At 35.9% G+C, this 25,190-nt stretch overlaps 1 protein-coding gene across 1 annotated transcript; it reads right to left on the reverse strand.

Moving 5' to 3' along the window:
• Positions 1-9,512: 9,512 nt before the first annotated feature.
• Positions 9,513-13,439, reverse strand: LOC105964453 (Magnesium transporter CorA-like family protein). The gene is made up of 8 exons (XM_012988962.2): positions 13,121-13,439; positions 12,109-12,633; positions 11,282-11,470; positions 11,032-11,123; positions 10,889-10,948; positions 10,737-10,806; positions 10,340-10,543; positions 9,513-10,026 (listed from the first exon to the last, which is right to left on the reverse strand). The coding sequence occupies exons 2-8, from the start codon at positions 12,550-12,552 to the stop codon at positions 9,640-9,642; spliced, it is 1,446 nt and encodes a 481-aa protein (XP_012844416.2). The 5' UTR covers positions 12,553-12,633; positions 13,121-13,439; the 3' UTR covers positions 9,513-9,639.
• Positions 13,440-25,190: the final 11,751 nt, after the last annotated feature.

Genomic DNA, 25,190 nt, shown 5'->3' on the forward strand with positions numbered 1-25,190 from the left:
GCCAACCATTGACCGCCATTGTCAAACTCCGCAAGGGGCTGTCAGATTCATCGAACCTGTTGATTTTAAATGCCTATGAATATCTACTCATCTGTTGAGACAGACTACGTGTTCCGACCTTAGGTGTCGTAACAGAATTCTTGTGTTGTCACAGTAATAAATCTACTAAAAGCAGAATAAAGGACACAACAATTTAATGTGGTTCGGATACAAACGTACCCTACATCCACGAGGACTTGCAAAACTAGTTCAGATTTAAGTGTACATTAATAGGACTTAATAAAAACACTAAAGACTCCCTCTTTATGTCATATGCCGTTCTTACACACGACTCGAACTTGTTGATAATCAAAGCAATTACTCCTCCGCACTTTTGGACTGTTATGAATCTCCTCCACCACAAATTAATACACACACACACAAACAAAAGAGTAGGTAAGGATAGTGTAATATTGATAGAAAAGATTAGGATTTTCCTCAATACACAACGGATAAAAGAGAACTCCAGCTACTCTACCTTACCTAAACTAGAATTAATCTGAAAAAGCTTAAAATTAAAGCAAGAACTGGTCCCTCCTTTTATAGAAGCAAAAGGGGCAGCAGCTGGACAGGTCAGGAGCTCACATGCATGCAAAACGCATGAGCTTGTGTACAGTCATCATAAAACGACTACGTTTAAATAAAGCAATAATAAAAGAAAAAACGTGTTTAAAGGAATTGGCAATAACGATTCTTCAAGTTGGACGACGTCGTATGAGGGAATTTTCAAAAGACCGTTAAGTTCGTTACATTACTCCTCCCTTCAAGAAGCCATGTCTCATGGCTTAAAGTCTGGAAATTTGGCCCCCATATCTGCAGCAACCTCCCATGTTGCTTCCTCCTTAGGCAGGTGGGCCCACTGTACCAACCATTGAACCTGAGCTGCATTGTTATGCTTCACCATCCTCCTCTCAAGCACAGCCACTGGAACGAGTAGGATTTGGTTCTGCTCGTCTAATGGGGGAAGAGTAGCAACCACCCTACTCACCTTTCCCACATGCCTTTTCAACTGAGATACATGAAAAACCGGATGCACTTTAGCTTCTTGTGGTAGTTGCAGCTCATAAGCCACCAATCCAATCCTCTTGATGACCCTAAAGGGCCCACAGTACTTAGGAGTTAGCTTCCATATTTCACTCTTTCTCAAGCTTAGGTGTTTATAGGGTTTTAGTTTCAAGTATACCCAGTCCCCTTCCTCAAACTCTCTTTCACTCCTATTTCGGTCCGCATAATATTTCATTCTTGCTTGGGCCTCCGCTAACATCTCTTTCAATCTCTGAGAGATGGCTTGATGGTCCTTGACCCAAGCTTCAACACCACCCGTTTTCTGCAACAAATGTGGTCCATAGCCTATTTGAGGGGGGCTGTACCCATACAATGCCTCAAAGAGGGTCATCTGTATGGTGGAGTGGTGTGAGGTATTGTACCACCACTCTGCCAATGGCACCCACGTGCTCCATTTCTTTGGCATCTGCCCACACATGCATCGTAGGTATGACTCCAGACACTGATTGACTCTTTCAGTTTGCCCATCTGTCTGGGGGTGATGAGCAGTACTGAGCTGGTGTTGCACCCCCAGAGTTAACATCAGTTCCTTCCAAAATTGGCTAGTGAAGAGGGTGTCTCTATCAGATATAATGTAACTGGGAAGACCATGCAACCTATACACTTCCTCAACAAACACTTGAGCAAGCTGTGAGGCACTCAAGGGGCTACTAAGTGCTATGAAATGGCCATATTTGGTAAATCTGTCAACCACCACCCATATAGTTTCATTCCCTTGAGACTTAGGCAATTTGACAATGAAGTCCATGGTAATGCTTGACCAAGCCTGCTCAGCTACTGGCAATGGTTGAAGTAAGCCTGGTAACTTGACATTCTCATGTTTGCTGACTTGGCATATAGCACACTGCCTAACCCATTCTTTCACTTGATTTCTCAATCCAGGCCATAGAAAAACTGATTGGATCCTGTGGTAGGTGTTTTGGATCCAAGAATGTCCTCCCAACTGAGATTCATGCATATGCTCCACTAATCTTTGCCTGATTCCTCCAGCACCTCCCACATAAACTCTCCATTTGTACTTAAGGATCCCATCACAATACTGATAGAAATCCACATCCATTGGTCTCAGTGTGCAGTTGCTAATGATTTCTTTAGCTTCTTCATCTCCCTCATAGCTCTGAATCACTTCTTGGATCCACATAGGTTGCATGATAGTGATCTGAGTTAGCTCTCCAACCTCTTCTCTCCTTGACAGTGCATCTGCTGCACTGTTCTCAGTTCCTTTTTTATACTCAATAGTATAGTTGAACCCTAGTAACTTGGCCAGATACTTGTGCTGCAGTGGTGTGGACAATTTTTGTTCTAAAAGGTACTTCAAACTCTTCTGATCAGTCCTTATCACAAATGTACCACAGATTAAGTAGGCTTTCCACTTCTGAACTGCAAGAAGGATAGCCAGAAACTCCTTCTCATAAATGGAGAGTCCTAAATTCTTTGGCCCCAAAGCTTTGCTCAGAAAAGCTATGGGATGTGATTGCTGCATCAATACTGCTCCAATCCCATAATACGAGGCATCAGTCTCCACAATAAACTTTTCTTGAAAATTTGGTAATTGTAAGACTGGAGTGGTGGTCATTGCTCATTTTAATCTCTCAAAAGCCCTCTGAGCCTCTTCATTCCATGCAAACTTCCCTTTCTTCAATTGCCGAGTCAGAGGCTTTGCTATCTCTCCATATCCTCTCACAAACTTTCTATAGTAGCCAGTCAGCCCAAGGAATCCTCTTAAAGCCTTAACTGTTTTGGGTGCTGGCCAGTCTACCACACTTTGGATCTTCCCAGGGTCTACTCCTACTCCCTCTTGGCTAATAACATGCCCCAGATATTCCACTTTGGGCTGCCCAAAGCTGCATTTAGACCTCTTGGCAAATATCTTATGTTGCATCAACAACTCCAGTGCCTTGCTCAGATGAGTAGTGTGTAACTCTTCACTCTTACTGTAGATGAGTATGTCATCAAAAAATACTAGCACATATTCCCTCAAATACTCTCTGAACACATCATTCATTATTGCTTGAAATGTAGCTGGTGCATTAGTTAATCCAAAAGGCATCACCTTAAACTCATAGTGTCCAGAAGAAGTTACAAATGCAGTCTTCTCAATGTCTTCTTCCCTCATCCTTATTTGATGATATCCAGCCCTTAAATCCACCTTTGAGAACACCTTGGCACCCCTTAACTCATCCAGAAGGTCATCAATTAAGGGTATTGGATATCCATCTTTAATGGTCATTGCATTTAACCTTCTATAGTCAACACAGAACATCCAAGTACCATCCTTTTTCTTAACTAGTAAGACATGTGAAGCAAAGAGGCTGCAACTGTCTTGTATAATCCCAGTGTTGAGCATTTCTTTGATCATTTCTTCAATCTCTTTCCTCTGCATGTAGGGGTACCTATATGGTTGTGATTTGAAAGGTTGAGTACCTTCCTTTAGAGGAATAGTATGTTCAGTCTTCCTACTTGGTGGTAGTTCAGTGGGATTTTTAAAGACATCCTTGAACTGATCAAGTACCTCTTCCACTTCCCTTGATACCAGTTCTTCATGGCTCATGTTTTCTTTGGCAGATAACATGAACAAACAACCCATGTTAATGCTCCCACTATCCAGCATGCCTTGCATCTCATCTTCATTGATCATAAGGAACTGTGGGTCACCACTAACCCCCTTGAGGACAATCTCATTTCCTCCTCGTCTCAAGGTGATACAGTTCTGGTTGTGATCAAAGACCACTGGTCCAAATTTCTTCATAAAGTCCACCCCCAACACCACATCACATCCCCCAGTTCTAACAGTGTTAAGCTCATGAGAAAATGGTAGTTCCCCATTTCCCACTGGAAGTTAGGGCACTTGGAATCACAAAATACTTGTTGTTTCCCTGCTACAGTCACCTTCATCTTCTTTGTGTATATCTGGTCACAGTTCAATCTATGAGCAGACTGTGGATCAAGAAAGCTGTGAGAAGCTCCAGTGTCAATAAGTATGGTTATGGATTTCCCTCTGACTTTGCCAATAACCTTAAGTGTAGTATGAGAGATCTGTCCCACCATAGCACTGAATGATATCTGCATGACTTCTTCCACATCTCCTTCTACTGTCTGCTCTTCCTCTTCTTCCTCTACCTCCTCTTCTGCTAATGGGATACACTCAATATTGAAAAGCTTCTTGCATCTATGCCCTGGTGTATACTTCTCTTCACAGTTGTAGCATAATCTTCTTTTCCTTCTTTCCTCCATTTCAGGCCTGGTAAGTCTTCTAGTTTCAGGAGGCTTCTTCTCAGGGTATTGTATCCTTAGTGGCTGGTCTTGACCCCCCACTCTGTGGTTCCTCATGGTCTGATTACTAGCTCTCACTGAGTTCTTGATTTCTGTCTTCAACTGATCCACACATCCTTCTTGTAGTTTGGCTTGCTGAATGGCACTGGCTAGGGCAACTGGTCTCATCATCTTCACCATATTCTTCACTTCCCCTTTGAGCCCTTCCACAAAGCACTCCACATAATACCCTTCAGGCAGATTAGGGTATTTTCTTGATACAAACACCTTAAGGTGCTCAAACTTCAACCTGTAGTCCTCCGCAGTGGAGGTTTGGTGCAATCTGTTGAAGTCAGCTAGCAAACTCACTCATTCTTCCTCCATGAACCTCTCCAGAATCATATTGGAAAAGACCTCCCACTCCACTCTCTCCATTCTTTCAATGTAATCTGAGAACCAATCTTCAGCCTTCCCTTCCAAATAAACAGATGCCAATTTAACTTTCTCTTGCTCAGACATAGGGTTTAGCTCAAAGTACCTATGGCATCTTCTCAACCAAGTTCTGGGCAGATTTCCATCAAATCTGGGGAAATCTATCTTAATATCTCTCATCTCCAAGTTTCTGAGGAAGGTATTAGGATTACCTTGTTCTTCATAGATATTGCCTCTTCTTAGGGGTGAGATCTCTGGATTCCTGTGAGGTTGATCTGAGGTGTTGTCTGCTAGGGTTTTTCCTCTATCTCCTCCTATAGATCTGATTATTTCTCCCATCATTCTGTTCATCTCGTCCATCTTTTGGTTGCTTTCGACTCTGTTTCTTGAGATCTCTTCCTGCAGGATAGACAACTCTCCTTGGATCTTGTCATTAAAAGCTAGTTGTTCTTCCACAAAAATCTCAGCCTCGGTTCTGTTGTGTTCTCCACTGGCTGAACGTACATGGCTTCTTGTCATCATCAATGGTCGCGTGGTTGGACAGGAAAGCCTCGCTCTGGATACCAAATGTTATGAATCTCTTCCACCACAAATTAATACACACACACACAAACAAAATAGTAGGTAAGGATAGTGTAATATTGATAGAAAAGATTAGGGTTTTCCTCAATACACAACGGATAAAAGAGAACTCTAGCTACTCTACCTTACCTAAACTAGAATTAATCTGAAAAAGCTTAAAATTAAAGCAAGAACTGGTCCCTCCTTTTATAGAAGCAAAAGGGGCAGCAGCTGGACAGGTCAGGAGCTCACATGCATGCAAAACGCATGAGCTCCTGTACAGTCATCATAAAACGACGACGTTTAAATAAATCAATAATAAAAGAAAAAACGTGTTTAAAGGAATTGGCAATAACGATTCTTCAAGTTGGACGATGTCGTATGAGGGAATTTTCGAAAGACCGTTAAGTTCGTTACATGGACTTCCTCCAATGTTGAACTTCCTTCAAACGGCGGATCGACCTCTCCCGAGATCTTTTAAGCACTTCTCCCGAAACGCCGATCTTCTTTATGGCCTGGTAGAAGAAACCTGTTCTACTGCCACACCTGATGTGCCGACAGGGCTGCAGCACGGGCTGCACCCTTCAAAGCCTTTATGCTGGGATTTTTCTTATTAAAGCTCCATAGGACTCATATGAGGTTGAGGGCCTTATATAGGCACGAAATCCACCACCCTAAACCTAACTTGAGCCCTACGAAATCGATTAACTAGGTAATAGAATCCTAGTCGATTTGTACTTCTATTCTAGATAAATACAAAAGATACCTAACTAGAATACAATACATGGAAATAAATCTAAGTCCTAATAACAATATTACAAAAATAGGACTCTAATTAATTCCAAAATAAACATGGAAAACAAATCTTTGCCAATCTTTAGTTTCCACGTATGGCGGATTTCTTCAATCTTCACAAACAGAAATCTGGTGCCAACAATCTCCCCCTTTGGCATAGATTGGTTAGAATCCATGTTTAATAAGAACTCCCCCTGCAGATGAGATTTACTCCCCCCTGCAACAAAGATGCCACTTTTCTTCACCCGTCTTGGTCTTCTATCAGAGTGTCCCATCACGGGGCACGTTACAACGCAGCGGAATCGGGTGAATGCCGTGACAGACTTCCGTCTCAACTTTCCTTGTGAACACATGTCATCCAATAAGCAAAGCAAACAAATCAAAACCCAAAATCAGACACTAAGTATATCTAGTGACCCGCTCTGATGCCAAGTGTTGATTTTAAATGCCTATGAATATCTACTCATCTGTTGAGACAGACTACGTGTTACGACCTTAGGTGTCGTAACAGAATTCTTGTGTTGTCACAGTAATAAATCTACTAAAAGCAGAATAAAGGACACAACAATTTAATGTGGTTCGGATACAAACGTACCCTACATCCACGAGGACTTGCAAAACTAGTTCAGATTTAAGTGTACATTAATAGGACTTAATAAAAACACTAAAGACTCCCTCTTTATGTAATATGCCGTTCTTGCACACGACTCGAACTTGTTGATAATCAAAGCAATTCCTCCTCCGCACTTTTGGACTTCTTCCAATGTTGAACTTCCTTCAAACGGCGGATCGACCTCTCCCGAGATCTTTTAAGCACTTCTCCCGAAACGTCGATCTTCTTTATGGCCTGGTAGAAGAAACCTGTTCTGTTGCCACACCTGATGTGCCGACAGGGCTGCAGCACGGGTTGTACCCTTCAAAGCCTTTATGCTGGGATTTTTCTTATTAAAGCTCCATAGGACTCATATGAGGTTGAGGGCCTTATATAGGCACGAAATCCACCACCCTAAACCTAACTTGAGCCCTACGAAATCGATTAACTAGGTAATAGAATCCTAGTCGATTTGTACTTCTATTCTAGATAAATACAAAAGATACCTAACTAGAATACAATACATGGAAATAAATCTAAGTCCTAATAACAATATTACAAAAATAGGACTCTAATTAATTCCAAAATAAACATGGAAAACAAATCTTTGCCAATCTTTAGTTTCCACGTATGGCGGATTTCTTCAATCTTCACAAACAGAAATCTGGTGCCAATAAAACCTTCAAAGACAATATTCATTTGTTTTTAGTAGTTAAGAATGTAATGAGGACGTTTTTAAATGGAAACAAATTTTAGGGAATTTTTAGATATTATTAATTCCTTAAGGGTTTTTGGGTAATACTTTTAAGGACTTTTTGTAATTTATGATTTAGTCAACCGCTAATTAGATGGAGGGTTTTTTTTTTTTTTGGCAAAAAAAGTTTTAATTATTCCATTATGATAAAGTGTTGTGCAGCCTCGTTAAAACCTTGTAGACCTAACACAAGGAAAAAAAGTACCCTATAAATTACAATGGTAATAAAAAATTCAAAGCGACCCTATCGAGTCTATTACAATTCAGCCCCAAAATGAGCTAAACAGAAAATAAAGAAGAACTTCTATTCCTGGTTGCAACAACTACTAAAATTGCAAAAATACCCCAAGTAGGGTTGAAACGCAAATCAACAAAATAGACAAACTTCTCCACTTGACTTCATGCAGCAGGCTTCAGAATGACCCAGGATGCATGCCCCTCCTCCATCAGGCATAAAGAATATAATGTATATGCTTCATATGGTTCTGGATCTCATGAGGAATACTTCCCTTTATGAGAGCCATCGACGTTTAGTTTACAGCTTGGACTGCTAGGAGGAAACCATCGAATCCACGGCCCTCGCTTAAAACTAGGATCCTTGAGGCGGAGATGTAAATGCTGAAGAAATATTTTTCCCATAGTTATTGTCTTAACTTTGGGCACCATTGCATCGTTTAAGGCAGTAAGGGATAAATGAATATGGTGAAGTATAGAGACGAAGGTCATTGGTTTTCCTTCGAAAATGGCAAGGCAACGATTTTTTCATATTTCCCAACAACCGAAAGTAATATCCCAAGGGAAATTAAACCTTCTTGCGAGTTAATCGACCCCTCACCCGCCCTAATTTTAAAGAGATGTAGCATGGACCCATACAAATAGGGCTTTTGCCAGATTTCAGTGTAGTATTTCCAAACCCCGATTGCTACATCGGATTGGACAAAGAGATGAGAAAGACTTTTCAATTGTAGCGAAGCATAACAGTGATATTTCGATGGAGAGGTGCAACCCCTTTTACTTCGCGCCATATCCGCAAAAATAGCCCTATATGCGAGCTTCCAAAAGAAAGCACCAATTTTCAATGGGATTTTGGGGTGCCATAATTTGGATGAGAAGGAATAATGAACACCCTTTGTACGGATATTATCCAAGTATGCAGCAATTGTAAATACCCCAGTTGGAGATGGGGTGAAAACCAACCGATCTTCAAATTCCTCATCAATAGCTAAATTTCTATTGCTATTTTTTTTTTTACATTGAGCCGGCGTGAGGAATTCCCCGTATGTTTGCTCTTGATGCTTGGCTTCATAAAAAGCGAGGGTACGAGTCTCGTCAAGAATATCGTCATCATGCCGTTTAGTCTCTCCAAAAATTGATATGACCTTTGCCAATGATCCAATTGGAAATTATGAATACATGAGAAATTTCTTAGTTTTGGAGGATTTTGGTTATTCACCAATTAAAACATTATTCAGAAAAATTTAATTAATCTTTAAAAGGGTATATTACAGCAATCCCATGAGGTAAAATCAAATTACGAAAAGTCCTTCATGTTTGGGTAATTACAACCACCCATCAACTATGAATCTTCTTACACGTCCATCTTGTTGTGTCAAATTTAGTGGAATCTTCTAGATTATGTGGAATATTCTCTAATTTGTACCCGTTTTACCCCATTCGAGATCCACATTTTGAAACAAGATAATCATAACATGTGTCTCATAGCTTGTAATTATGAAATTGTGGTGCATCAGAAAATGCATTTTTGCACAAAACGAGTACGGACATTGCACATAATCTAGAAGATTATGTTGAATTTGACACCATAAGGGTGGACGTTTAAAAAAAATCATTATTGAGGGGATAGTTGTACTTGTAATTACTCAAACATAAAGGGTTTTTTTGTAATTTAACTTTAGATTATGCGGTGACCGTAATTTATCCTTTTTAAAATACTAGATCTTGTATAAGGAACTAATACAAATCAAACTTAGCAAGAGGGTTTAAAAAAAAAAAAAAAAAAAAAAAAAAAGGGGAAACAAGAGGAAAATTCAACATTGAGCTAACAATTTCACCTGAAAAATGTTAAAAGTGATGTTTAAGAAGAATAATAAGCACAAAATTTCAAACTGCAGAGAGTGATGTAGTTTATTCAATTGATGATAACGACATTTTCGCCATCGACAAATATTCGTTTAGCAGCCGACGAAATTTCAGACTTGGGATTTGCTGTTCTGAGTTGGGCATGAGTCTCGGCTTCCTTCTCAAACATCTTCACAAGTTGTTGAAGCTCCAATTTTCTCACCTCAGCTCTCTCTTCAAACAATGGCTTTTTCAGTCCCAAATATATCAACCCAATCACTATTAGAACCGCACCTATTAAAAAGAGTACACCCGAAAAAATCGCAAATGCGTAAGGCGAATTATTAGAACCGGGAATTCCATCGACGTTTATTCCCCATAGTCCAGTAATAACCGAAAGAACGAGTCCACAGCCTCCAAATACTCCCAAGTTATGCTGCACTCTCAGGCTCTGGTCCTGAAAATATCAAATTACCGTGATTAATAAATTCGTTCCCATAGAAGAAAATTTTAATAAATCAATTTCATTATTCCTCGATTTTGCTACACGCTGCTACCGAAATCGAAGGAATTTCTATCAAGAAATCACCGTTTATTCTTGTAACTAATTGTACAATACAGGTCAAAATTAACGATTAACGACTAACGATTAACGATAATATTATCGATTAACGAGAAAATAACCGTTTATTCTCTGTATCATTATCGATTAACGGGAAAATTACTAATATATATTTATTTTGAGAATAGAGAAGGTGTAAAGGGCGTACCTGCAACCACGCACGAACAGTATTCTGCATGGCATCCTGTATTGTGAACAAGCGACCACGAACTGCTTCTTGCTCGTGTATCATTTGCCTTGTGCTCTTTCTTATTCCTTCTAGAAGGCTCCTCGCTACATCTCCCCTTACATGTTGGACAAGTTCAAACACAATCTCCTCCCTCGCGTGTAATGACCATTTTACCCTTATTACCTATTTACGAACAAGAAACCTGCCCGATTGTTACCGCATTGCTGTCCTCAGAGCGCAAACATTTTAATTTAAAGGATAATAACATATATGGACCATCCCCTCAACTACAGTAATCGAAATAAAGCAACTCGCCAAAAAATAAAATTCGATAACATCGAAAATTTCATTTTCCAACGGGACTGTGTCAGGATACCTGTGTCGACAGTCTTCTAATTTCTTGGTTCAAAATTATGCTGAACATATGCATATCCTCTTGAGTTCTCCTGTTGAGAAGACAAAATGCGTAAAACTAAATTATTTCCAATTGATAAAAAAAAATCTTGCAAGTATATACAACGAAATTACCTGTTCATGAACTTCAACTCAACTTCATCTGCTGCTCCAAAAATGTATTTACGGAACAACCTAGAAAGATTAATACATTTTACGATTTATTGTCAACATGAACTTCAAAAATATAATTACGAAATAAATTTAAAATTTTTGACCTGTCATCCCAGCGGGCAAGGCGAGAAGCAAGAAGAGCGACCACCTCGTGACTTGTTCGTGGTGCATTACTACCTCCAGCTGCAAGCAGTTCCTAATCCAAATACCAAATCTAAGTACTTAATCATAAAATATCCAAAAAAAAAAATATTCCAAAAAAGAAAAAATAAAATTAACCATCTAGGAATTTTCGAGAATAGAAACAGCTCGATTGCACGGTGCTTATCGTAATATAGAGACATATCTACGAACCTGAACTTCGGAAACACCTAGCACGTTCATTTCTGATGAAGAACCTTTCACATGCAATGCAGTCAACAAAAAATTTTGTGCTTGCCAAGATCTTATTACAACCGGGATGTCGTCTTCTTCCAGAAAAGGGTCGCCCACTGACTGTCCTAACAGCTCAAACAGTAGTCCGCCAGCTACTCTTACCGGAACCTGTTCATACGGGTGTAAGTACTTGCGCAACTATGCGTGTATTCGATAATATAGGAGAACAAGGAAAAGAAGTTTTCATGTACTGCCGTTTTCCTTTCTTTCACTCGTCCCAATTTCATAACCGCTTCAAAATATTTCATAGATCAATTATTATGTCTTATGCTTTCTTAGGACAACATGAATTAGTGATTCATGAAAGTTAAAGGAATAATCCTTGTATCGAGTCCATGATCACTCTTCTATAAATTCTCTCGGAGAAGTAAAATAAGTTACACCCTTGATCTCCTTAGGCCTCGTTTGGTTGCTAAGATAAGATTAAATAATCTAATGAACCCAGTTATATTATTGGACCTTGGAAGATCCAATAAAAAACATGCCTAGAAGGCAAAGATAAGTCATGATAACATAATATTTGCGGTGTCGACCCGACAAGTTATTGGGGATACCAAATATCAAACAAAGTCCAATTATTTAGTTAATCATGATTAATCTCCCCAACCAAACGAGGCCTTACGATTATCAAAATCTCATAAGACCTTCAGATTTGCTAATCTTCCCCCTTCTCACTCCCGAAAAGGAGAAAAACGATTACAGATAAGAAAAAACTTTGCAGATTCTATTAGTGAGAAGAATATTACCTCATAAAGGAGGTGCTTCATACGTTCACTTATGAGCTTACTTTCATCTCTCAACGCAACACCGATTGCAGGATGTAACCACTGTGCATTGCTCAACCACGATACTATACAAGGGTGACTTGCGTCTACGTGGCACCACCAAGTGGGCCCCACAGGGCATTCCCAGTAGGGAGTCGCCACATCCGCAACCGTCAAATCATCGTTTTCGTCGTCGTCTGTTTCAATAGGCAGTTGAGAGCCCCAAACAGAGTCACAGTCAACTTCCACCTTATGAAGGAGTTCGGAAATCCTATTCCAACCGATCGGTGTCCAGTAATTTCTGCTCCCTCTTATAAATTCGAAAGCAAATATCAGCCCGTCTGTCCATAACTCACTACCTATTATGTCATCCCTCGAAAATTGCTTTTCTTGATAATTTTCTTGTTTATTCGAACCATTGCTCATTGTTGCAAGATTATCCCAAAGTTCGTAGGTAAGAAATTCGCCCACAAAACCTCAACGTAAAGAATATAGAAAGTCGAATATCTGAAAATTAAATATAGAAAGTAAAAATCAATCTGTCTAAAGTCATAAATACTTCACATTTAAATTTAATTTAATTTCATAAATTAAATGGGAAGATCAGGCATATCAAAAAAAGGAATGGATTATCGAATTTTCTTCCTACATCCATATACGAAATTGCCAAATGAAGGGTAACAAAAATTCACCAGATTCTGATTTACAGAAATCAATTTATTCCGGAGATTCCTCAACTAGCTTGAATCATACATAACTCGGAAATAGCGAAAATCATCAAAAACCAGACTAAAAATACGAAAAAATTATCGATAATCGAGTGGGTAATTTTGCTAATTAAGAAATGCTCAATTACACGCAAAACAAGCTAAAACAAGCTAGTAATTAATTACTCGACAACACATTGAATACTTGATAAAATCAATAAATCGAGGATGAAAAAAGTATGTAGATTGAAGATATGAACAAAAATAGTAAGTAGCGAAAGCTCTACCGTGGAAACACCACCTCTCTTCTTCCGGCTAGAGCTGGTCGGAACTCGCCGGAAAATTGAAAAGATGCTGCTGTATGCAAATTGTGCAGAGTACCGATTCGAATTCGTGTGTGGGGTGGTTGAATGCTACTCACTGAATTTTATGGATTCGGATTTTGTGTGCGCCTGCGTGTAGTACACGGAAGAATGTGGCGAGTGTACTCAAAGTAGTGGTTATTTGCTTCTCTGAGCTTAGTTCTGGTTATCCCCAGTTGGTTGGAAGAATTTGGTACTTTATTTCTCTCTCTCTCTCTCTTCTCTCTCTCTCTCTCTCGCTCTCTCTATCACACTCTCTCTCTCTCTCTCTTCTTTCTTTTTTTCTTCTTTCTTTCCGAATTTATGTTAGGTTAAATTACGGACACCGTCTTAAACTTGGGCTAAATATCGAAAAATACCCCCATCTATCCGTAATTGTAGAATCTTTTTTATTCCAGTTAATATTTCCTCAAAACTGTCAATTCTACCTCTGCAAACGTGGCATTTCTTTCGGTCAAAATTGAATACCGTTTCTTTTCTAAGCAATTCAAGGCATATACATGTTTAAAATGTTCAAAACTAGTATTTAAGATAGGGTTAATCTCAAAAAGGCTCATGACAGGGGCATTTAATTAAAAAAGGGACATCCAACTTTTTTGTATTTCAAATATTTTCATCTTATTCAAACTTATTTGCAAATAATGAAAACCCTTTTACATATACCAAAATTTTTACCCCCAATTTTTTCAACTCAATTCAGCTCCAATTTCATGATTCACCCCCAATTTTGACCATAATTTCAATTTTGACCCGCCACCATCGGAGACCGCCGGTCTCCTGCGTTGACATTTTTTTTTTAAATTTTGTATTTTCTTAAAAAAATATTTTAATTAATATCACTATCTTGGTTGCTAAATTACTGTCTCCAACAATTATTTAATCGTCGTAGACAGTAATTTAACTGTTAATTGACCTTTTTTTCTTAAAAAAAAAATATTTTTATTTATATTGTTGTCTTGGCCGCTAAATTACTCTCTACAATAGTTATTTAACTATCGGAGACAGTAATTTAACTGTTAATTGACTTTTTTTTTTCCTAAAAAAATGTCTTGGCTGCTAACTACTGTCTCCTGCAGTTATTTAACTGTTGGAGACAGTAGTTTAACTGTAAATTGACTTCTTCTTTTTTTTTAAATTTTGTTTTTTCTTAAAAAAAAATATTTTAATTAATACTACCGTCTTTGCTGCTAAATTACTATCTCTTACAGTACTTTAACTGTCTGAGACAGTAATACTATTTGTATTAATTAATTTTATCATTTTTGCATGCATTTTTGCCGTCTTCGACTGTAATATGACTGTCTCCGACCGCAGTATTACAGTCACATGCAATAATATTATTGTTTCGGATAGTAATATTACTGTTCGAAAAAATAATATTCATAATATTACTGTCCCAAACAGTAATATTACTGTCTGAGACAGTAATTTAGCAGCCAAAACAGTAATATTAGTTAAAATATTTTTTCTAAGAAAAAACAAAATTTCAGAAGAAAAAAAAAGTCAACGCCAGAGACCGGCGGTCAACGACGGTTGACCGGCTAGAAAAAAATTCAAAAAAGAAATGTTTTCAAAAAAAAAATTAAAAAAAAAGAAAGAAAGAAAGTCAACGCCAGAATCATGCCGGAAAAAAAACCAGGAAAAAAATTATTTTCTGAAAAACAATATTTTTGAAAAAAAGATTAAAATGGGGTTTATGTGATATATTTGTTTAAATCCGGGGTCAATATGTAATATTAAGAAAGTTAGAGTATAATGGATATAATTGATAAAAATATATTATGGAGGGTATTTTAGACTAAAGACATGGGGATGGTTTATTTGAAAGACTGATTGTTTTTACCAATGTGCATTTAAGTCCTTTATCATGTCCCTTTTTGCCATTTGCCCTTAAGATTTAAATATTCTAACTATATGTTTTTAATTTACCTAATATAAAATATTTCTTAAATAAAATTATCATATACATTATTTTAACATGAATTATATCATCATTCATTAAAGCATTCAAAATATTTTTGACATGCCTAAAACCTATTATCATATATACTATCTTCACTTTTTATATAAAATAAAGGGGAAAGTACAGTTTGCACCCTTGAACTATGGGGTATGTATGAAAGATCCTCCTAAACTACAAAACGTACCACAATGACCCCTACTATTTCGAGTCAACCGTTAAAAAAGTAACAGCGTTAGTATATGAGTGAATTTACTTTTTTGTCCTTAAAATTGTGTGGGGTTGTATCTTTGGGTACAACCATGGCAAGCGTACCTTCTTCCACCTTAGCTTTAATTTGCAGCACTTCATGGTTTTTTTTCAATTCAATTTCCTCACCATCTTCACATTTTCATGTTGTTCATGGTGCGGCTCAAGAAGAAACAATTGAAAAGCTCAACAAAATAGGTTGATCTGATGGAAATTTCAATGTTGAGGGCTGAATGATAAGTTGATCTTTTGTAAATCGCAAAGTGGTGTTGATCTGATGGAATTTCAATGTTGAGGGCTGGATTTTTTTTTAAGAAATGAAGAAGACAAAAACATATAATGCACAAGTTTCAAAATCAAGGGTAAAATAGTCAGAAAAATGTTATTAATGCAATAATAGTTGAAAAAGGAAAAATCAAGATGCCACGTCACCATAGGTAAACAAATTGTAAACGGCGGCGGCTTTTTGGTACGTTTTGTAGTTCAGTGGGGTCTTTAGTATAAACCTCATAGTTCAGGGGTGCAAAGTGTACTTTCCCCTAAAATAAATTAATTATTAGAATAATTTTTTTTATTTATTAATAATAATTTTATACGGTAGGGTAATATCATTTTAAGAATATTGAATATTGTTGTCCTACCAAAATATTTCAGTATGATATGGTACGGTAGTCATGCGGTAAAAAATATTTCGGTAGGACAATCTGGTATAAGAAAAAGGGTAAATTCAACTCCTCCCCTGTACGTTGCCTCGATATCACTTTACCCCCTTCTATTCTCGATTGCATCGACTTGCCCCCTTGTACTTGAAAAATTGTCTCAATGTGGCCCTCGTTGTTAGTTGTCAGACATTTGACCTTAACACCGTTTGGTCTAAGCTCTGAAATTACAAAAACACCAACCCTCCCAGTTTAAATAATTATTAAAAAACAAACAAATAATAAAAAAAACAAAAAACAAATAATAAAAAATTCAAGACAACGAGAAAGCATAGTCCACGACGGCAACCACAATTTATTTTTAATTTATTTTAATACTTATTTAAACTGAGATGGGTGATTTTTTTGTAATTTTCAAACTTAGATCAAACGTTATTAATGTTAAATATCTAAAAACTAACGGCGAGTGCCACATTCAGACAATTTTTCAAGTACTGGGGGCGGGGGGGGGGGGGGGGGGGGGGGTGGGGCAATCAATGCAATTAAAACTAGAAGGGGATAAAGTGATATCGGACCAAAGTACAAGGGGGAAAAGTGGAATTTACCAAAACAAACTAACCCTAGGCCTCACAATTATATATATATATATATATATATATGTAAAATTCTATTAATTTTTTTTTTCCGAGAAAAATAAAATTCTATTAATTAAACAGTAAATAAATTAGTTTCGTTGTGGTTTTTTAGGTCAAATTAGCACAATTTATTTAAGAGACTATTAGTCATAACCACCTCTAGTGTTTTTATAATAAGGGTGGATTCAGTCACATTTTCAATATTAGTAGGAAATCCACTATTTTAATGAATCCCAAATATAGCCTTTTGGAAGCCACTGTTTTGAAAAAAAAACAAATTACGCAAAATCCGGGATTTGAGATTGATACAATCGTGTCTATTCAGATTCCCAAAATCTCGCATTCCAAATCTTTCCAAAAACTACCACCTACAAACCATAAATCGCATAAACGGCTACATAGTCGACGAAACAATCGACGGGGCAAACCCATTCCTTCCTAGCCCATAAACTCCATCACCGGAATGTCTGGAAACAACTACATTGGCGACGTTAGAAAGGGGAAACAAAAAAAGTCGACAAGGTACAAAATCAACGAAAATCTTGAAGTTGTACACAACCCTGCACCGCCATTAGTTGTTGAGAAAGATGTCTGCGAGCAGTAAGTGTACCATTTGGAAATAGTTGTGTACATTTACACATTATATTTCATTCTACAAAAAAGCTAATTTACAATTGTGAATTTTTTTTTGCGGTACACGAGAACGTAGGCGAAATCAATGAACGACATTCGGCAATCAGATGCCGGTAATTACGTTTGTGATTTATGTAAACAACTTTTTTGTTGTTCCTTTTTGAAAAACTGTTCTTCAATAATTGCTTAGTGAAATAGTTTACTAGTATGGAAATGGCTATTGTGGTTGAAAATAGTTGATTTTTGAATACAGAATATTAAAAATAGTTGAAGATAATTCGGTAGAAAAAGTTGAGCGTGAAATAGTTGTGTTTGAAATAGGCTAATTTGTATGAAAACGGCTATTGTGGTTGAATAATTCATTTAAAAAACCTGATTATCAAAAAATTGTGTCTAAAATAGTGTAGTTTGTAAAATAGTGGTTTATGAAATAGCTTATTTTCAAATAGCTTACTTTATAAATTAGTAGTTCATGAAACAGGTGATTTTTAGAAAAAAACTGATTATGAAAAAAAAGATTTTGGAAGAGGTTATATTTGTATTAGGTTTTTTCTAAATATTTTGTGTAACTTGTTCTTGTGCTGACTTGATTTACGCTCGTATTGTATAATTTCAAAAAAAAAACTATGGACAAAACAACAAAACATCACAAACTCATAATCGTATGTCGAAACGAGAAAGTCGTTGCACTTACTGAAGCACCACAACAAAAAGATGATAGTGTTGACTGCGGTGTGGTGGTGGTGTTTCTCATAAAAAATCTTTTCGAGCAACAACCAATCATAAAGGACGAAGCTGAATCAGAAATCCCAGCAATATGAGTTGAAATTGTGAAAACCTTTCTAGATAGGGGCACAACAAAAAAGATAAATTTGAGCGACAACTTCTTTAGAATCATAAAGTTATGAACTTGGCTAGAATTTTTTTTTTTTTTTTGTTTTTTGTATTTTATGTTGACATATCATTACTTTTTGACCATTTTGTATTTCAGCAAATTGTTTTTGATCAAGTTGTCTTTAATCAATCTGTATCCGTAAGATATTTTTGGTAATAGTTGTTACGACGTAGATTACTTCCATAGTATGTGGTATCTATTGATGATAGATGTTCATCTGAGTATAGTTATATGCATTTGTTGTTGCTGAAAGTCTTAAGTATTTGCTGTTAATGATAGGCATAAGCAGCATGTTGTGAAGATCGACTATAACTTGAAAAACATCTTTTATTTTGATAATAATTGTTTTTTAATTACGTTATTTTGAAAATAGTTGAATGTAACATAATTGATTTGTAAATAGTTCATTCGAAACAGTTGATTGTTAAAAAATTGTGATTGAGATATATTATTTTGGAAATTAGTAGATATGAAGTAGTTGATTTATGGAATTGGTTGAATTTAAGATGAGTAAATGTTGGTATGGTTCGTATTTAAATAGTTGGTTTTATCCAACTATTATATAAATATTGTGCACCGAACACCATAACCTGCAAACAACTATACTAACACTGTCAACAACAAACTCAAACTTGTAGCAAAGTCAAAAGCATATATTTGAACTGTTTATTCGATGTATGAATAAGATTGTCGAGTCGGAAAACAAAACCAACTATTTAAATATGATGAGAACAGCTATTATTTGCAAAACTACTATAACAAGCATTGTACAGCTTACGTTCATCGTCATCCTTTCCAACCGCACTAAGTTATATGCCCTTGTGTTTGCCCTTCAAAAAGTTACCATCGAGCAAGAAAACAGGACGACAAAACTTAAACTCCTCCATACATGGTGCAAACAGCACACAGTATCTGCTCCACTCGTCACCACAACATCCATACGCACTAACAATAATTCACGCATCAACGCAAACATGGATACCAAGTCTTCATCATCCGTAAGAATGCATTCTCCACAATCTGCAAGCATATATGTCATGGTTATATTAGATGCATTCACATATTACCACTTCGAACAAGCAAAATCACATAATAACGACTGTAATAATAATGTAATTACGAATATGTTACTGCAAAATACAATCATTCGCATATATAAATGCATAAAACGGCTACAAAAAATCTCTACATTACCAACCCGAAATAAAATCGTTCGTGCATACATAAAAAACTTCATGCAATTAGTACGCGACAAACACAATACAACTATTAGCATATATGAATTCAATTACAAACAACTTCTTGCAATTAGAAAAGTATTCACATACATATCACATCCAATTTAATACATCGATTCTGCATTAAAAAAAAAGGTTGGAAACAAAAACAAAACAAAAAAACTCGCCTTGTTCAATTACAGTAGCGTCGATTCTCTGAAAACGAATCACATATAAATCTTGATGAATTCAATTGCAAACAACTTTCTGCAATTAAAACAGAATCCGCATACATGTGAATTCCAATTAAATGCATCGAATCCGCTCTAAAAAAAAGTGGGCTGCAAACAAAAACACCAAAAAAAACTCTGTCTTGTTCAATTGCAATCGCCGATTCTCTGAACCAAATCACATATTAATCTTCGTGCGTGACTTGAAACGCTGCGAAAATTAACGCAATGGTAGAGAGGGATGAGATGGTTATGGAATATGCCGATATATCGTTATCAAGGATTTTTCTAGATCACGTGTTTAAAAAGAATTCATTACACATGGGTGTATTAGTCATGTCAATTACATAATTAATTAAAAAATATCATGTTCAATATGAAGGGGGGTTTTCACTAATTATGAAAAAATAGTTATATCCACCCTAATATATGTAAATGATGTGGGAAATTCTTACTAATTATCCCTTTATTTAAATGTACAAGCCGTTGACCAATCATAAAATAAACAGTAGTTGGGGCCTCGAGATGCTGATTTAAGGTAGGGTAGCTCTACAGTCTAAAACAATATATAGTTTTCTTTTTTTCTTTTTTCGGTAATTAGGGGAGCTTGACAGTTTTACCATGCTCGAATTCAAGATCGAGTCCATTCTGTCGAGCTCGAGCTTGAGCACATCAAGTATTTTTTTATTTTTTTTGCTCGAGTTCAAGCCCAATGTAAACCACACGAGAGGCGTAAACCACAATAAAAAAATGGTAAGAGTCACTACAAATCAGGAGTGCCGGATTCACTATTTGGCAAGGTACAATACAATGCACTCTCAATTATAAACAAATGCATTATTTGATAGTTTATATATTCAATTCATCAAATATATATTAGGGTTAAATACAAAGACACCCATGTATTATGGATATTGTATCATATAACTCTTGTACTACATATAAATACAAAAACCTTTCTACTGTTATATTTTTTTTCCAAAACTTGACGAAAATACCACTGCTAAGCCTATAAATATAAGGGTTTGTTTGAGTCATTTTTCACTATATTTTTTGAACATTTTCGGTCAATTTTACTTGGGAAATTTTGATATTTTTATTTTTTTTCTTCAAAACATTTAATTAGTTAGATTTTGTTTTTAATTTTCTGAATAAAACCTTTTCTTTTTGTCATTTTGAATTTTTTTATTTTTTTCTTAAATGTCTTCCCGTAGTTCAAATTCTCAACCATAATAGGATTGTAAAGATGTTTGTAATCTTAGAATGTTTGAACTACCGGAAGATATTTAAGAAAAAAATGAAGAAACTCAAAATGACAAAAATAAAAGGTTTTATTCAGAAAATTAAAAAAATCTAACCAGCCAGATGTTTTGGAGAAAAAAATATAAATACCAAAATTTCCCACGTAAAATTGACTGAAAATGGTAAAATATATAGTGGAAAATGGCTCAAACTATATATTAATATATATATATATATATATATATATATATATATATATGCTTGAGTAGGGGTATTTTCGTCATATATGGAAAAATGTAATGTGAGGGTTTTTTTTTTGTATTTATGTGTAGTATAAGGGGGTATATGATACAAAGTTCATAGTACATGGGTGTTTTTGTATTTAACCCTATATATTATTTAGCCAGCCTGATGTCACGGCTGACAATTTTGGCTCAACATTTTGCCAGTTTCCTTTGAGTTGTAGAGGTTAAAGAAGCCCAAATAGAGTTAGGCCTAAGTTGGCACAAATGTAAATAGATTTCTTAGGGATCTTTAGAGGATTCTAGAAAACTTTCTAGAACACTCCCGTAAATATTTTGTAGGAATTCTTTAGAGTTCTAATGAACGACTCCTAGTCCTTAGATCAAATAGATCTCCACCATCCATTAAGGAGGTGGTCTAGTATAAATAGGAGTAGGAACTTCATTTGTAAGCATCCAAGAGATGCAAGAAATTGTAAGCACGCAAGGAATACAAGTACTTTCCTACAAAGCTCTCTTATTTTCTTAAGTTCTTTCTTCGTTTTTTATCACTTAGTATTCGCAATGCGCGAACAAGTCCGTGACACTGAGCCCTCGTAGATTAATAATGACACAATCATGATTTTTCTTGAACAAATGAAAACTCGAAAAGGTCATTTGTAGTTTGTAAAGTGTTTACATTGCCAATATTGAGGCAAATGTGTCCATGATAAGGGATTAAATGCACATTAGTCTAGACAAAAAATAGTCTCGCATATAAACTCATTCCCATATATTTTGTCTAAGATACCCCTCATAATATAATTTTCATCAATTTCATCCATGTATCTAATTTCATCAAGATTTCACATTGAACCCGGATTTGAAAAAATATATCACATTAACCGCATTTTGATTATTTTTTGAAAAAATATATTTCTTTCAGAAAATTATTTTTTTTCTAATTTTTTTTCATGCTAAATTCCAGCGTTGACTTTTTTTTTTTGAATTTCTTTTTTTATTTTCTCCTACACTAATATTGAATGCCAAAACAGTAATATTATAAATATTATTGTTTCAAACAGTTACTGCATGAGACAGTAATATTACGGTAGGAGAGAATAATATTACGGTAAAAACAACAAAATGGCAGGGCAAAACGATAAAATTGATTAATACAGTAAAATTACTGTGTCAGTTAGACAGTTTCATTACTGCTTCAGACAGTTAAATCACTGTCTTCGACATTAATATTATTGTCTCCAAAACTAAAATATTGTAGGCCAAGATAGTAATATTAATGATAATAAAAATTTTGAACAGAAAAAAAGTTTTCAAAAAAAAAAAACCCAACGGCAGTTGAGTAGCAGTCTCAGGCGGTCAAAATTAAAATTAGAGTCAAAATTGGTTAATTGGTGAAATTGGGCTAAATTGGGGTGTAAATCATGGAATTGAAGTTGAATTAGGGGTTCAATGAGTTGGGGGCAATTTTGGTATATATAAAAGAGTTTTCTTTATTTACAAATAAGTTTGAATGATGTGGATTCATTTGCAAGACAAAAAAGTTGGATGTCCATTTTTCAATAAGTACTCATGTCATGGGTCTATTGCCATTTAGCGTTATCCTTTTATTAATGGCCGCCGATATATTGAAGCCCACAAATTTCTTTGTTCAAGACCACCAACGTAAAAATACTAACTTATCCTTAACGAAATTCAAGATCAAATTATAAACATAAAACATAAAAAATAAAAAGAAAAAAAAAACTTCATTTCTTTTGTGCAAGACCAAATAAAATAAAATGGCTAAATACAGTTTGCACCCCTGTACTCTCACCAGTTCACCACTGTCGCATTTACCCCCATGTACTATGAAATGCGACAAAACACCCCCTCACCTTAACAATCAACTCTCACATATTTAACGATATTAGTTTCTGCTGTGTAATTATATTTTTTCCCTTCCTTTTATTTAATAGAAGTAGCCATTTTTATACTTTGCAATTTGGGGGAAAAAAATATCAAACACGTTCAGCAAAACACATTGAAAGAAACTTTCCCCTCTTTCCCTGTCATTCATCTTCTCCCCTGCGATTCAACATATCATAGACGTCTTTGAAGAAATTTGAAGAGAACTTGGTGTAAACAAAGGTAAGTTCTGAAATTTTCGCTTAATTTAGGGTTGGGATTTTTTTGGGGTTTTATCCCACGCGGAATTTGGGTTTAAATCTTCAAGGATTGGGTTATACTTTGACATAATTATTAATACAAAATTTACGGTTTTGGATTAGTATTTACAATACAAGCTCTATTTTGTATTTAAAGTTATGTTTTTTTGAATTTGGGGATTTTGGGGTTTACGAGTGAAGGGTTTTGGGGGTTTTGGAATTTTTTGAAATTCAGTTTTGGGAATCTATTTGAAAAAGATTTTGAAGAGATGGTTTCTATACTCAGTAGAATTTGGGGATTTTTGGGTTTTAGGGGTTTTCATAATTTTGGGAAGTTTGGAGATTTTAGCTACTGTTATTCATGTTTTTATATAGGTTAAAATGCCAGATACGTTTTTTACCTTTAGAATCAATCATGGAGGGAGGTTTGAAAGTTATTTTGATTATGTTAGGGAAATTGTTTCAATTGTGCCCAATATTGATCCCGATTTAATGTCGTATTTTGAGCTGCTAGATATGGTTAAAGAACTTGGATATCCCATAACTTTTGTGTTATGGTATAAATTGCCTAATGAGAATGCCATTGCATTACTTGAGACTGACCGTGATGTTCTGGAAATGTTCAAGCTCTTTGTTGAAAAAAATGTGCTTGAAATTGATATGTTTATACAAGATATTGATATAGATATTTCCTTGGGAGATATTTCCTCACTTCTAGAGCTTGGTATTGACTTACAGACAAATGGTAATGACTTGGGGGCTGAAGGTGCTATGCATTTAAAGAGTGACACAGACAATAGTGATCCTAATTATGCATTAAGCACTGATAGTGGCACTGAATCTGAAGCACTATCTGATTTTGAGTTTTTCGCCGAAGGTGACACACTAAGTGATAGTTGTAGCCCTTTAGGCAATGATGAAGATGATATCCACCAAATGGATGAAGTATCACATGTTCAACATGCATTTCATACTGAAGAGAGAGACATACAAAGTGATCAAGAGTTTTTGACAGAGCCAAGTGAATCTGATGAGGAGTTCAGGGAGAAATTTCCCGAATTTAATGAAAAAGATGAACTAAAAGATCCTATTATTAAGGTGGGTCTTGTGTTTGCTGACAGTTTTCAGTGAAGAGATGGTTTGAACTGAAATTTGAAAAGAATAAAAAAACAAGGGTGACAGCAATTTGTAAGAATAAATGTGGGTGGAGGATACATGCAAGCTCAATGGGTAAATCATCAACTTTTCAAATTAAAAGTCTGAAAGGTGAGCCTCATTTGTGTCTAAGATCCTTTACCAACAAGAGCGTCAATTCATCATACCTTGCAGAACAGTACGTTGATACTTTTATATGCACATCGGCAAAAGTTGTACATAGCAAAAAAAAAAGGCCATTGAAAAATTCAAGGCAATGTGCATGAGCAGTATGCGAGGAATAGACAGTATTGCCATCAAATCTTAAAAACTAATCCCGGATCATCTGCCATTTTAAGAACTGAGGGACCTCCACTACAAAGATTCCATAGATTTCAAAGAATTTTTGTATTCTTTGAAGCACAAAAGAGAGGATTCAAGGAGGGATGTAGACCTGTGATAGGGTTAGATGCTTGCTTTCTTAAAGGGCCATTTGGAGGACAACTTATGGCTGCCACTGGAAGGGATGGGAACAATCAAATGTTTCCATTGGCTATTGTTGTAGTTGAGTCTGAGCATAAACAAAGTTGGGGTTGGTTTCTTAATCTGGTGGTTGCGTCATTTGGAAACATGGATATAGCAGAGTGCAGTTTTATTTCTGATAGACAAAAGGGATTACTGAAAGCTTCCAAACTAATTGCCAAATTCTTAACACAGGTTTTGTGTTAGACACATGTATGCCAACTTCATGA

This window comes from Erythranthe guttata, chromosome 8 (genome assembly GCF_056151865.1).
Source record: "Erythranthe guttata isolate IM_541 chromosome 8, IM_541, whole genome shotgun sequence".
NCBI lineage: Eukaryota > Viridiplantae > Streptophyta > Magnoliopsida > Lamiales > Phrymaceae > Erythranthe > Erythranthe guttata.